Below are 12,512 nucleotides of genomic sequence, written 5' to 3'. Positions count from 1 at the left end.
CATTTTCCTGTTGACCAACTTTCCCCTCCTACTTCCCAAAAAACAAATGAGACATTAAGGTATAATATATAAGGTGGGATTTTTTGAAAACTAAAAAGTATGAAAACATATCTCCGCATGAATATAATATACAAATACAGGAAATATTCCTAACTCAATAGTACAAATACAAATATATTCGGCACAAAGCCTTTCACCTTTGTATATAATATTTTTAAATCTTACATTATACATATTTACTTTGGTATCATGAACTCGGGGCAACACCAATGTATAAACTTTTTTTGTGTTTTTTCCCCCTTGTGGAGTGTGAACCAATACAATCAGGAGGAATGCCCCTCCTCCATAAAGAGAGATACTGAAGACCAACTATTAACGACCAGGCCATAGAATGAGTAATAAGGTTTTCCTTCATCCCGACGACTATTGAGAATTCTTTCGCAAGACAGCAATCAAGATTCAAAAATCGTCGTCCATGATCGCCTTAAACCTCCAAGGCACATTTAGGAGTTGGACACAGCATCTAGCATCTTTTCCTTTCCCGAAACGTCGAAGATGACCTTGACGACAAGTGACAATCAGGCCCACAAACACTTGAGTAAGTCATCAAGGCCCACCGTTAACCCAAGTCCAAGCAGAAAGCAGAGAGGGAGTGAGACAGAGGAATAGGATTGTAGCCTTAGGCATAGGTTGATGACTCACACATTGTTGGTTATTCGTTGGCCCAAAGGATATTTTGAAGACGTTAGGGTTTAGGGCTGACCAGCACCACAGAGTATCAGCATCCATCAGGGACGGGGGACCTACCAGCTACCGGGTATTTATTAGCTACCACCATCGGTGTTCATTCTGCTTTGCGTCAGATCCCGGTGGTTCTGGGTCAGATCTCGGCATTGAGATCAATCAATGGAGTTGGAGGTTGGAGGTTGGAATCTATTAGGCCGCTGATATGTGATGTTTTATAGACTCTTCTTCAAGTCCGTTTCTCTCCACTCCAGTACTTTATTTTAATTTTTAATAAAAACTTTCTTGGTTGATGTGTTGATGCTTTGATGGGCCAGGGCCAGGGCCAGGACCAGGACCAGGACCAGGTTTCTTTTGTTTATTATTTATTAAGTTGTTTTTCTGCTAAATTATTAATCACCATATAATTCCAAACCATGGGCTAATCCCATCCCCCCACCCCACACCACTCACCACATAAATAAATAGAGAGAGAGCATATATACTAGGGAGGGGAGAAGCGGAAGCCCCATCTTCACTCAACATATATAATTCTCTTTCAACATGTTGGGCAAGATATCCCGGCCGGCGATCGGAAAGCTGCCGGACCCATTGCTCTATGGTGGTGAGCGATCCGCAAATCAGGACCCAATTACAAGCCCCAAAAACCCCATAGGCATCAAGATCTCATCTCCCAGAGGCTTGAAGAATTGTGATCTTGGCGCAGTCGGGTTGGGCATCGTGGCCGCTCTAGATAAATCGGGTAGTAAGGGTAATGAAATCTCACCAAAATTCATCGTCGGTAGCTTGAATTTTAACCGGTCTGATCCGATTTCGGTCGCTGTTTCTGCCACAACCTCTGTGAAGATTATAGGAGGTTTAGGCATGGAAGAGGATTTGGAGAGCTATACCAGTGTTACTTCTCGTGGGCCCAACAAGGCCACCTTCTCAAGAGTAGTGTATTTTGATAGAGTACGTGAGGATGGTAACAGTAGAGGTTATGACAAAATAGGTTTTGATAAGAGATGCAGGAACAACTTGGGTGTCTTCTACGAGTCACCGCCGAGATGCACCGGCGATATTCCTGTGATTCCGACGTCGGATTTTCTCAGTTCATGTTACTTGTGTAGGAAAAAGCTGCACGGGAAAGACATATATATGTACAGGTACAATACAATACAACATCTTCTTCTTCCTCTTCTTATATCATAAATAAATTAATTCACAAGTGCTAGCTAGGATTCATCTATATATATGGCTGCCCGTCGAAGTGTAAATCCACGGTTGAGCATGAATAATGGGTTGTAGCCCACACTGATTGCTCGCGCGGTGCCATTGGGTCAGCCAATAGTCTTAACCGAATAATAGTAAGAACCCGGTACATATAACTTGTGATGAGAAGAGCCTAATTGTGCATATATAATTAATGTGTGGTATATATATGTGCAGAGGAGAGAAAGCATTTTGTAGCTTAGAGTGTCGGTATAGACAGATAGAGATTGATGAATACAAAGAGAAATGCGGGTCTGAAGTCTCAAGATCGGTCGACATGTGTTGTTCGCCCTACTCTACCGGTACCGGAGGCCAACTCTTCTCTACCGGTATCACTGCCGCCTAGCAATATCATCATCAACTAGCACAAACAAATGCTTGCATAGTTTTGCGGTGGCGGTGGCGGTGGCGGTTGTGCAACCAGGGAACAACTCTTGGAATGATAGACAATCCGAGATACAGATACATACGGCAACAATAACAATAATTATACGTAAGAGCAGTAGAGCACTAATCAGTCGGAAACTCGGAGTTTGATATATGATATCTGAAAAACAATTGACCAATAAATTGGAATCATAAACGTGAAGAATAAGATGTTCTTTTGGCGTAAAATATTTTGCTTATGCATTGTAATGAAAACTAAAAGCCCGGATGTTGTTAAGATGATCATCCACGTTCTTATTTTCTTTTGGGTCTTTTTTACTTTTGCTATCCCTGATCAGAATAAGCATACTCACAAATTTTGAATGGCCAAAAATGGGCATGCACGAAGGTAATATCCTGGAAAAAAAATATCTAAATCATTTCCTACAATAAGATAAGACTCGAGTGTCGAGAGGCCAGCTGGATCTTTCTTTGATGAATACAAAACTGATGCATGACTCCACGATCAGCAAAGTGGTGAAAGTGATAATTTCTCATCTCAAACTACAAGCGATGAATAAGTTGGTATACTGGTATTTGACTGAAACCCCAGGATTTCTCTTATACCAACCCCCAGGGTACATTTAGCATTTATAATAATTAAGGGTCGTTTTGAAAGGAAAATTTGGTTCGTGGAATTTTGGTTCCTATTCAACAAGATTTTTATATTTTTTTCCATACTTATGTGGAGTTTGGAAAATTTTATTTTTCTTGGGTAAGTAATACCCATTTCTTAGGTGGGTAAATAACTTTTTCATGAGAAAGAAAAGTTGACAACACATAGATGGGATAAAATTGCCCCTGCCCCTTTTAATAATAGAATTTTAGGACTAAATGTCTTATTTATCTCGCAAATAAAAGAATCTGGGTAAATGCACCTACCCAGGTAAATAACTTCCCAAAAAGTGATCGGGTCTAAATATAGTTCAAAAGTGGTCTACGTATAGGAGAAAGATCCACCCACCTAGGACTGCAACTTGGGTCGGATTAGACTGAAGTTTGGGTTGGAGTTGAGAGACCGGATCTGCTCCGCACACAGGGCGCCTCACACACACATCCTACCATGCATTGGGAGCATCTCCCATACTTATAAGTTACTATTCACAGGAGATGTTACCAATGCATGGTGGATGTGCTTGTGAGACGCCCATGTGTGAGGAGCAGATCCCGTTCCTAGGGTTGACAACTTATGCTTGTGTAACCCAAACCTGACAATATATATATATATATTAAAATTATATTATTTTTTGCTGATATGACAATTGAATTGGTTTTTAAAAACAAAACTAACCATGTTGTCAAATAATGCCTTAATGACAATAATTTTCTAAAACTTGATAACTATGTTCTTTTATACACATAATAATGCTAAAATTCAATGATGACCCTTAAGTCTAGAAATAAGAATATTTGGCAAAAGGTAGTAGTGACGTCAGGCCAACCCAAAGTTTTAGGGTTGGGGTTTCAACAGCTCATGTTGGGTTAAGGTTGACCTTAATCCAACCTAACCCAACCTGACTTCACCTCATCAGATTGTATTTTAGACCTTATTATGTGCACTTTCCTATTTATATCTAAATTATGTTTCTAGTTTGTACGGGAAGGTTACTTGGACGTACTCGAGTGATGAGTTGGAGCAAACTACAAAACAGAGATCAGAGTGACCGGGGTGGATGACCCAGGGAGCTAGAATTTGAGTGCTAGAGAGCTTGGATGTAAGTAATCGCGCGTACCTGGACCATGGAGGGATTGATGCCTTTATATAGCTGAGCTATCGCGGTTTCCCGAAACATTTCCGAGATCTGTGGCCTATATGGACGAGATCCCTTTCCGCTTTAGTCGGGGAGTAACGTATCAGCCAATGAACCTTATTGTCACTGCCCGATCCGGGCGAGGAGAAGATAAGGCTTGTCGTTATGTAGTGTGATCCCGTAATATTTAGAGTTTGCTGGGAAGCTATTGCAATTGATTACGTGTTACTTCGGTTCCTAGGCCCCGAACTCGATTAAGCGCCGAGGTGGCCAAACATCTGAACTCCGCATACTGCTGACTAGGCTCCCCTTGCTAAGTTATCATCCTACAGGCAGATCGCGTCCACGTGACCTTTATTTACTAAGTCGTGCCAAATTACCTCTCATCAGTATATAAATTGAAGTCTATTTTTTCCTTATCCTTGTAATTGTCGATGCCTTTGTTTAGGATTTTGATTTTATCTTTTATATCATGATAATTGATTATTTGGTTATGTTAAAGTATGGTTTTTCTTTTACTATTTTCATTAATTACATAGTACATAGGTGGTTTAGCTCCTCTTTTAAGGAATGCTCATGGAAGCAATTCCATTTACATGACGGAAATAGCCGATCAACAGCCATTAAGGCGCCTATCTCAATGATAAAGGAGGTAAGGGTGCAGAGACAACTAGGAGGTTTGCCTAAAAGCACACACACAAGCAAGTATGGACAAAGAAGTATAAAGAAAATTTTAAAAAGAAAATTAAAACAATAAAGTCAAAGTCCTCCCTTACTCTGTTAAGTCTACCCAAAACAAAAGAAGTGATGGGAAGGAAGTACAAAATTTATTTAGAAGATGAATGAGTAATTTGGGCTATGTTTGGTTGGAAGGAAAAGGTAAGGAAAGGAAGGGAAAGACAAGAAAACTTATACAAATCTTGTATAGGTTTTTCTGTCTTTCCTTTTTTTTTTTTTTTTTTTTTTAAAAAAAAAAAAATTTTTTTTTGTGGGGGTTTTTTTTTTGTTGTGTTTTTTGTTGGTTTGTTATTTTTTTTTTTTTTTTTTTTTTTTGGGGGGGGGGGGGGGGGGGGGGGGGTGTGGGGGGGGGGGGTGGTTTGGGTGATAGCTTTTTTTGCTGAGTGGGGGGGGGGGGGGGGGGGGGGAGGGGAATTTATTTTTTTTTTTTATTTTTTTTTTTTTTTTGTGTGTGGGGGAGGGGGGGGTAGGGGGCTCACCCTCTTTTTTTTTTTTTTTTCCCTTTTTCTTTTTTTTTTTTTTTTTTTCTTGTTTAAGGTTTATTTTCTTTATTTTATCTCCTTTTTGGGGGGGGGGGGGGGGGGGGGGGGGGGGGGGTGGTGTGTGTTTGTATTTTTGATATTTTTTTTTTTTTTTTTTTTTTTCCTCCCTTTCCCCTTTTTTTCTCTTTTTTTTTTGTTTTGTTGGAAGGGGGGGGGGGGTGGGGAGTGTGTGGGGGGGGGGGGGGGGTGGGGGGGGGGGGGGGGGGGGGGGGGGGGGGGGGGGGGGGGGGGGGGGGGGGGGGGGGGGGGGGGGGGGGGGGGGGGGGGGGGGGGGGGGGGCGGGGGGGCGTTGAGGGTTGTGGGGGGGTTTTTTTTTTTTTTTTTTGGGGGGTTTTTTTTTTTTTTTTTTTTGTTTTTTTTTTTTTTTTTTTTTTTTTTTTTTTTTTGATGGGGGTGTTGGGGGGGTGGGGGGGGGGGGGGGGGGGGGGGGTTTGGTGGTTTATGGGTTATTTTCTTGTTTTTTGTTGGGTTTTAGGAGATTGGGTTTTTTTTTTTTTTGTGTGGTATGTGATTATTTTAAAGGAAAGGGAAGGGGCCCCCCCCCCCCCCCCAACCCCCCCCCCCAAAGACCCCCCCCGCGCGGGGGGGGGGGGGGGGGGGGCGCGGGGGCCAGGGGGGGTGTGGATTGTTCTCTTTTTTTCTCATTTTGTTTATTCTTCGTCTGGGTTGGGCTTCTGAGATTGATTTTGTGCGATCAGAAAAAGCTTGGACGTTCAGAGTTCCAGAATTGAAAAAACACAGGGTAGTTTTCGGTCTGGCCGACGACAATTTGAAATTAGCTAGGCTTGGACGTTAGAGAAATCCTTGAATGAGTTCCTCCTTGCAGTGGCCAAAACAGTCTTGTCTACAACCATAAAGTATGCAGACTAGCTAGCCACTGTTAACAGTTCCATTAGAAAACAAAGAACAGAAATTATCAAATTATCAATGGTGATGAATAAGACGTGGGTGAGCTGGTGAATAATATTACCTGTAGAGATGATGACTGATGAGAGCTTGAGCGGTGGGATTCAGGAGAGCTCTAGCTCAAGGGAGAAAGTTGGCCACTAGTGGCTGTTGATGTTGATCTCCGCAACAGTCGCGTCACTGCTGCTCTTTCTCTTTCTTCTTTCCTTTGTTTGTGTATTTTTCTTTGTCCTTGTGGCTGCTGCTGCTTTCTTTTCACCCTTCTTCAAAATGTCTCTCCATCGCTTGGATGTTGATACCACGGATGGTGCTCACTCAGGCAATACGGCTGATGACTCTGGTCTTGGCTCCACAACCACGTCACCCATTCTGCAAATTGGGGGTTTGCGTTTTAGGTTGTGTTATAGTTGGTGAGGATGTCGATGAGGACTTTCCGGTTCTGAATGTGGGGATTAGCCATCGGTGAGGATGTCATAGAATGGCGCAAGTCCATCATAAATATATGCTCTATAATGGGAAAGGAAGATGGAAGGAAAAAGGGGGAGGGCAAATTTTTATTGGGTGGATTTTATTTTGAAAATTTGAGGAATAATAGGGGACAAATTTAATATTTTGTTTTTTTGTTGGATTTAATGGCAATGTCATTCTCAAAAGCAATAGTAATACTTTAAAGATAATAAGTAGAACTAGTCAATTACCTAAACATAAATATAATTTAAGAAACGTAAAAAAAGTGCTTAATCCATAAAGTTCTCCCGTAAGTAGGTGTATATAACGAGAAATGTAAATAGTATGGCTCATATGGTATATTAGTTAAATGAGCTAGAAGATGAAGGTGCCAAGTAGAATATATGCTCATGAGCTTATATTCCAATCTAATCCTCTATGATGGCTCTTTTTGTTTTTTTATTCATGGGAAAATTCTCAACTAGTACCCAGTATTTTGGGCCTAGTGCCACTTTGGTCCCTAAACTTTAAAATGCGATAATTCATTACCTAAACTTTTGAAACATGACAATCTAGTACCTACTGTTAACTAGTTGTTAATCAGTTGTTAAGTGGCATTTGATAAAGACACAAATGCCCTTCTAAGGCTACATTTGTTTCCGGTGTAAATGCATTTTTACACCGATGGAGTTGAAAAACGATGATTCGGTGAGAGTGTAAAATATGGACCAGCCATTGTGCCCATTTACACTCATCCTGTTTGGTTATATCTTGTTGCAGCGGGAGATTTATCAAAGAGAGAGGCAGAATTGGGGTGTAAAGATCTCCCTTCTCAGAAAAGATAGAGCCACCAACGAGAGCAAAATGCCCATGAACGACAAGATGCTACAGCCATGGAGGGGAAAAACGCCTAGAAGCAAAGAGCGCCCATCTGAATCGGCCTCCAAGTTCCCCCAATCAAACCCTGTCAGAGGTGGTAGCAGTGAAGGAGAATGCCCATCTGGATTTGCTCCGATGCCACCAATAGACACCACCTGTTGTTAGGAGAGAAGGAGAAGAGAGAGAGAGAGAGAGAGAGATGTAATAAATACATCGATAATTTTGATATATTTATTACATCAATTATTGATGTATTTCAGTGTAAAATTACATGTTTACCAAATGTTTACAAAATCGAACCAGGGTGTAAAATTTACCCCAATTCGATTTTATACCTCTACCAAACACAGCCTAAAGAAAATTTACCCTTTTAACAAAGATTCCGGTTGTTTTTCTTCCTCGTATCGCATAACGCATTCTGAACTTCACTTAAAGGGGCAAGGTTTTATTTGGAAAATACTTGTTTTACCCATGTATATAAGGCCAAATGGAGTAAGAGAGAGAAAAAACATAAAAGAAGAGTGAGATGCCCCAAACATTTCCCGTGAATAATAAGTACGGAAGATGTTGTTACTCATGCATGATAAAATGTGATGTGCGTGTGAGGAGCAGATCCGGTCTCGCCCACAACACACTATCTATATGCAACGGGAACATTTCTATTATGCAATTTCTATGCGAGTAAATGTGGGCAGGAGATTCGGAATCCAATTGGAAGCCACTTGAAAATTTGCGGGAGTCACTTTGAAGATTTTCTTTTTCTGATATTTGCGTATTTGATGATATGCATCACTGATAACCTCCTCCCAGAGTCAGTGGTTGCGGAAACTGAATTCGCGTATTCTTCTGGAGCGAACCATAGAAAAATCGAAAAAGGGTTAGAAATGCGGGCAAATCTCCAGCACGGGCTCAACCCTACGTTTCACTCTGCAGAACTGCTGTCTATTCTACAACCTCTCAAGCGTGTACGAAGAATGGGATCGACGAACCAGCCAAGCACTTGCTTTCTCTCAAAGCGAATGCCTTCTTCTTCATAATTTAATCTTGCGATACTATTGCATTGCAATTCTAGTGGGATGAATCAATTGAAGGAACCGAATCAAGTGTGGAGACATCAGAGGTAAATCGGTCCTTTTTGTGACTGTGAGTTGGGTTTCATTCAGTTTTTAATAAATTCTTCAGTTTATTAGTTATAAAACACAACTTTTGTTTCGTTTATATATATTAAAAAATTGTAAAAGTATAAGGTTCTGTTAATCAAAAAGAATCTATGTATAATAAGGGACTGGGAAAAAAAGGATTTACTGTAGTGTATTTTATTTATAATGGAAAGGTTGTTTTTCTGTGAAACTTACTGCCTACATGATTGTCATTACCCAGACATTATGGTGAACATGGATAAATGAAGAACCATATAGGATATAAAAGGTAAATGCTATGTTTTCAGTTATTCTAATCTGTTGGTTTTTTTAGTGGATGCGTCACTGTTAGTTGTATCTTTGCTGGATTGTTGGTTGATATGGTTCAATGTTCATGCCATTATGATAACTGTTTAATACAAATTTCATATTTCTCACAAGATTAAAAATTTTGACACAATACGCCCCGTATTGGCAGGTGGTCAATACGCCTTTTTTGAAGCTTCTCCTAAAATTCGAAGTGTCGATACACCCCTTCCAGCATATTGGGTGTATCAATATTTGAACCTTGTTTTATCATGCCGAATGCAAGTACATGTAAATGAAAATAATCCATCTTTAAGTATAGTTAAAAACTTGAAAACTACACACTTCTAATTGAAACAATTTCCCAGCATCAAGTTTGGCTTTGGTCAGGACAAGCCTGTCCTTACACAGTTCCAACAGCCTCTTATAACCTTGCATTGGAAATATCTATCGACGAAATAAAGCACATAAATAGAGAGATATTCCCAATGCAAGGCTGAAAAAGTTGTTCGAATGGGCTTTGCCCTGACCGAAGCCGGACTCGTGTTTTTTCTGGTTTGGAGTCTTTGGACAGCTATTCTTAATAGATATCTGATTAAGGATAACTTACAAAGAAGGGGAATGGGGCTGAATAGTGATTTGTGCAGGTTATGTAATACTTGTACAGAAGCTGTGAGCCATTTATTTCTACACTGCAATTTTTCAGAAAAAGTTGCAGACCTCGGTGAGACCGTGAGGGGTCTATTTGCTGTGTTCTGGATTATTTGGACTGAAAAAAAAAGAAAAAAAAAACAACTCTCGGATATTTGAAAGCAAAAGCGAGACTGAAGATAAGTTGGTTCTTTCATGGTTGGGAGTCCATAAGTTGTTCAAGGGGAGACCATATAGCTCTTTTTTTCTCTTTGTACAAACAGGAGGGTGAATGAAATTTAAAGTTTTGTAAATCCCTAGTGTACAGGTCCTTGGTGTACATGGGACTTTTGCTATTTCCTTCTACTTTTAATGCAATTCTGTACTTTACAGCTCATATATGTATCAATTCATCATTTACACTCTTCCCATGGAGCCTGATGGAATTGGTCTGACATCATGCCACAGTTCATCATTCTGCTTCTTTAGTGCAATTGTAATCTGCTGTTATATTTGAGTTGGATAGGCATTGCTGATTCTAGGTTATGCATGTGCTTTTTTTTTTTTTTTGAGAGTGAAAGATTGGTGTAGAAGATTGGGGGAAATCCAATTTCTGAGTTTACCGTCCTTCTATATCAGGGGAAGACCATTTTTTGAGTTCATGGTCCCTTCTTCTTTATCCGGTTTTGGCTGGAACTTGGATCTTCGTAGGAATGTGAAGGACTCAGAGCTTGGGCTTTTGTTAGATCTTCTGCTAGTTCTTTATGGGGTGTTTCTTGACACTAGTAAAGGGGATAGTCAGTTTTTGGACTTCTCACCGTTCTAGGGTTTTCTCTTGTGCTTCTTTCTTTGTAAGTCTTTATCTTTGCCTTCCCCTCTTTTGCCATATTTTCATATTAAAGAAGTTTGGTGTCATCCTATCCTCTCCCCCCTACATTTAGGTGGCCAAAAGGCAGTGATCTAGACAATTTGGAAAGAAAGAAACGTTAGTTTATTTTTTTTTTCTTTTTGATATAATGAGAAAGGCTGGCACAATGGGTAAAATGTCTGGAATTGTTTTCAGGATTCATTTTTTAGGCTCCATTTGGAAGGAGTACAAATACAAATATATAGAATACAAAATCTTGTATTTTAGGGTAAAAGACTTGAACCTCTCTTTATGTTTCACCTGAATACTAAGATATCCCCTCTATTTTCAAATTGGACTAAGACCTCCCCTGTAGAGTGACGTAATTGGACAGAAACTTCCCTTCCATTAGCTTTCTGCCCAAATTGCTTTATATGTGATATCATGTGAGAGTTATTTCTTTTTTTTATAAACCCCTCATTTCCCCTTTGCTTGCATATGAACAAGTATCATGCACAAGATTGAGGTTCCTCTGGTTACAGAACAATTGATTAGAGTTCCTCCTTTTTGCATACAAAACTGGGAAATTCAGAACTCTGTTCCCCTAGGTACCACCAAGGCTGTCGGTCCGTTCATAGCATATTATGTCTGCACTTCCTGTACTGCCAAACTGGTTCTACAGATAGTCAGATACCATACAATTAATATGAACATCCACTATCTATGTATAGAGAGATTCAGAATACAAAGTGGACGGTGAAGTGATATTACATAATGGACGGTGAAGTGATTCAGAATACAATCCGTGTTTCCTAGTTTTGCCAAAATAAAAAATAAAACACCCTGTTTTCCGGTTCAGTGGTTTTCTTTATAAATTTAAAGAATTCTCAAGGCAAACATGGTCTTTTCATTAATACAGTTAAATATAACCCTACCTTATTCTGTTAAGGGAGGTTTAAGTCCTGTGAGAAATGAGAGGGGAGGTTATTTATGTTAAACATCAGGGAGGTTTAAGTTCCCCCAATTCTATTTTGTATGTATTTGAACAGTACATATTTGTGTTTGTATTCCTTCCAAACTGAGCCTTATGTAATGAAAAAGTGGGGGGTAGTTGCAAAGAAACTAGGCAGCTAAAAAAAAGAATTCTAAAAATTGGCCTTCAATGGGAGCAGTTTTGGTAACTCAGGTCGCTCTAAAATAAGAGGGGTGATAAGAGATGAAAATGGAATATTCAAGTATGTTCTCAGGGACAATTGGAGAAGGGAATTTTTAACTAAGGCAGAAATGAAGCCTGCCATTTTTAGGGTGCAGCAAACTTTGGAGATGGGGGCAAAGAAACTTGTAATTGAAGGAGACTCAAAAGTGATTATAAGTAGGCTGACACAGGCTGAAAAGTCTCCATGGAATTTTAAGAATTAAATAAAAAAATTCGAATGGTTTGCAAGAGACATGCAACTAACAACACAATGGGTATGAAGATCGACAAAAGGCTTAGCGGACCAACAAAGCAAGGGGTTAACAAAGGGCAATTTTTTGGCCTCAATATTTAAAAGAAGAATGGCTGGGTTTTGTTTAAACAAATAAATGAACTTGGGTGGGTAGCCGAGGCTACCCAAGAGAATGTGAGATGTACCCTTTTTCATTACTGATTAATGAAATATTTTTTTATTGCTGATCAAAAAAACGAAAAATTAAAAAATAAAAATAAAGATTGGGGTGGAAGGAATCATTACTATTATTGATGCTTTTTAATAGGAGTGTCTATTGTTTTGACATGGAGAGTTCTTGTTGTTTGGGTGTCAGAATTGGATTTTGATTTGTTTGGGTAGATAAGGTTTAGGGCTTGTGGAACTTTCTCGTATGAGATTTCAAATGTGTGCACAGTAGGGGGTGTAACTTTGCGGGC

General features: G+C 39.7%; 1 protein-coding gene and 1 long non-coding RNA gene across 2 annotated transcripts; both read left to right on the top strand.

The window, feature by feature from the left end:
* The first annotated feature begins 1,213 nt into the window (after window positions 1-1,213).
* LOC104609291 (FCS-Like Zinc finger 13-like) lies at window positions 1,214-2,667 on the top strand. Its single transcript, XM_010275566.3, has 2 exons — window positions 1,214-1,889; window positions 2,173-2,667. Exons 1-2 carry the CDS (start codon window positions 1,288-1,290, stop codon window positions 2,339-2,341), a joined length of 771 nt encoding a protein of 256 aa, XP_010273868.1. The 5' UTR covers window positions 1,214-1,287; the 3' UTR covers window positions 2,342-2,667.
* Window positions 2,668-8,264: 5,597 nt separating this feature from the next.
* LOC148790542 (uncharacterized) lies at window positions 8,265-10,306 on the top strand. Its single transcript, XR_016077343.1, has 3 exons — window positions 8,265-8,804; window positions 9,065-9,112; window positions 9,302-10,306. It is a non-coding gene; the product is annotated as an uncharacterized LOC148790542 (long non-coding RNA).
* The last annotated feature ends 2,206 nt before the right edge of the window (window positions 10,307-12,512 follow it).

This window comes from Nelumbo nucifera, chromosome 6 (assembly GCF_055504915.1).
Source record: "Nelumbo nucifera cultivar China Antique chromosome 6, China Antique-T2T, whole genome shotgun sequence".
Classification (NCBI taxonomy): Eukaryota; Viridiplantae; Streptophyta; class Magnoliopsida; order Proteales; family Nelumbonaceae; genus Nelumbo; species Nelumbo nucifera.
The sequence above is the reverse complement of the archived record's forward strand: the minus strand, read 5'-3'. Positions and strand labels throughout refer to the sequence as shown.

Coding starts and splice junctions, on each gene's coding strand:
- LOC104609291 (XM_010275566.3), top strand. CDS start 1,288: ATGTTGGGCAAGATATCCCGGCCGGCGATCGGAAAGCTGCCGGACCCA. Junction 1,890..2,172: donor AAAGACATATATATGTACAG/GTACAATACAAT, acceptor ATATATGTGCAG/AGGAGAGAAAGCATTTTGTA.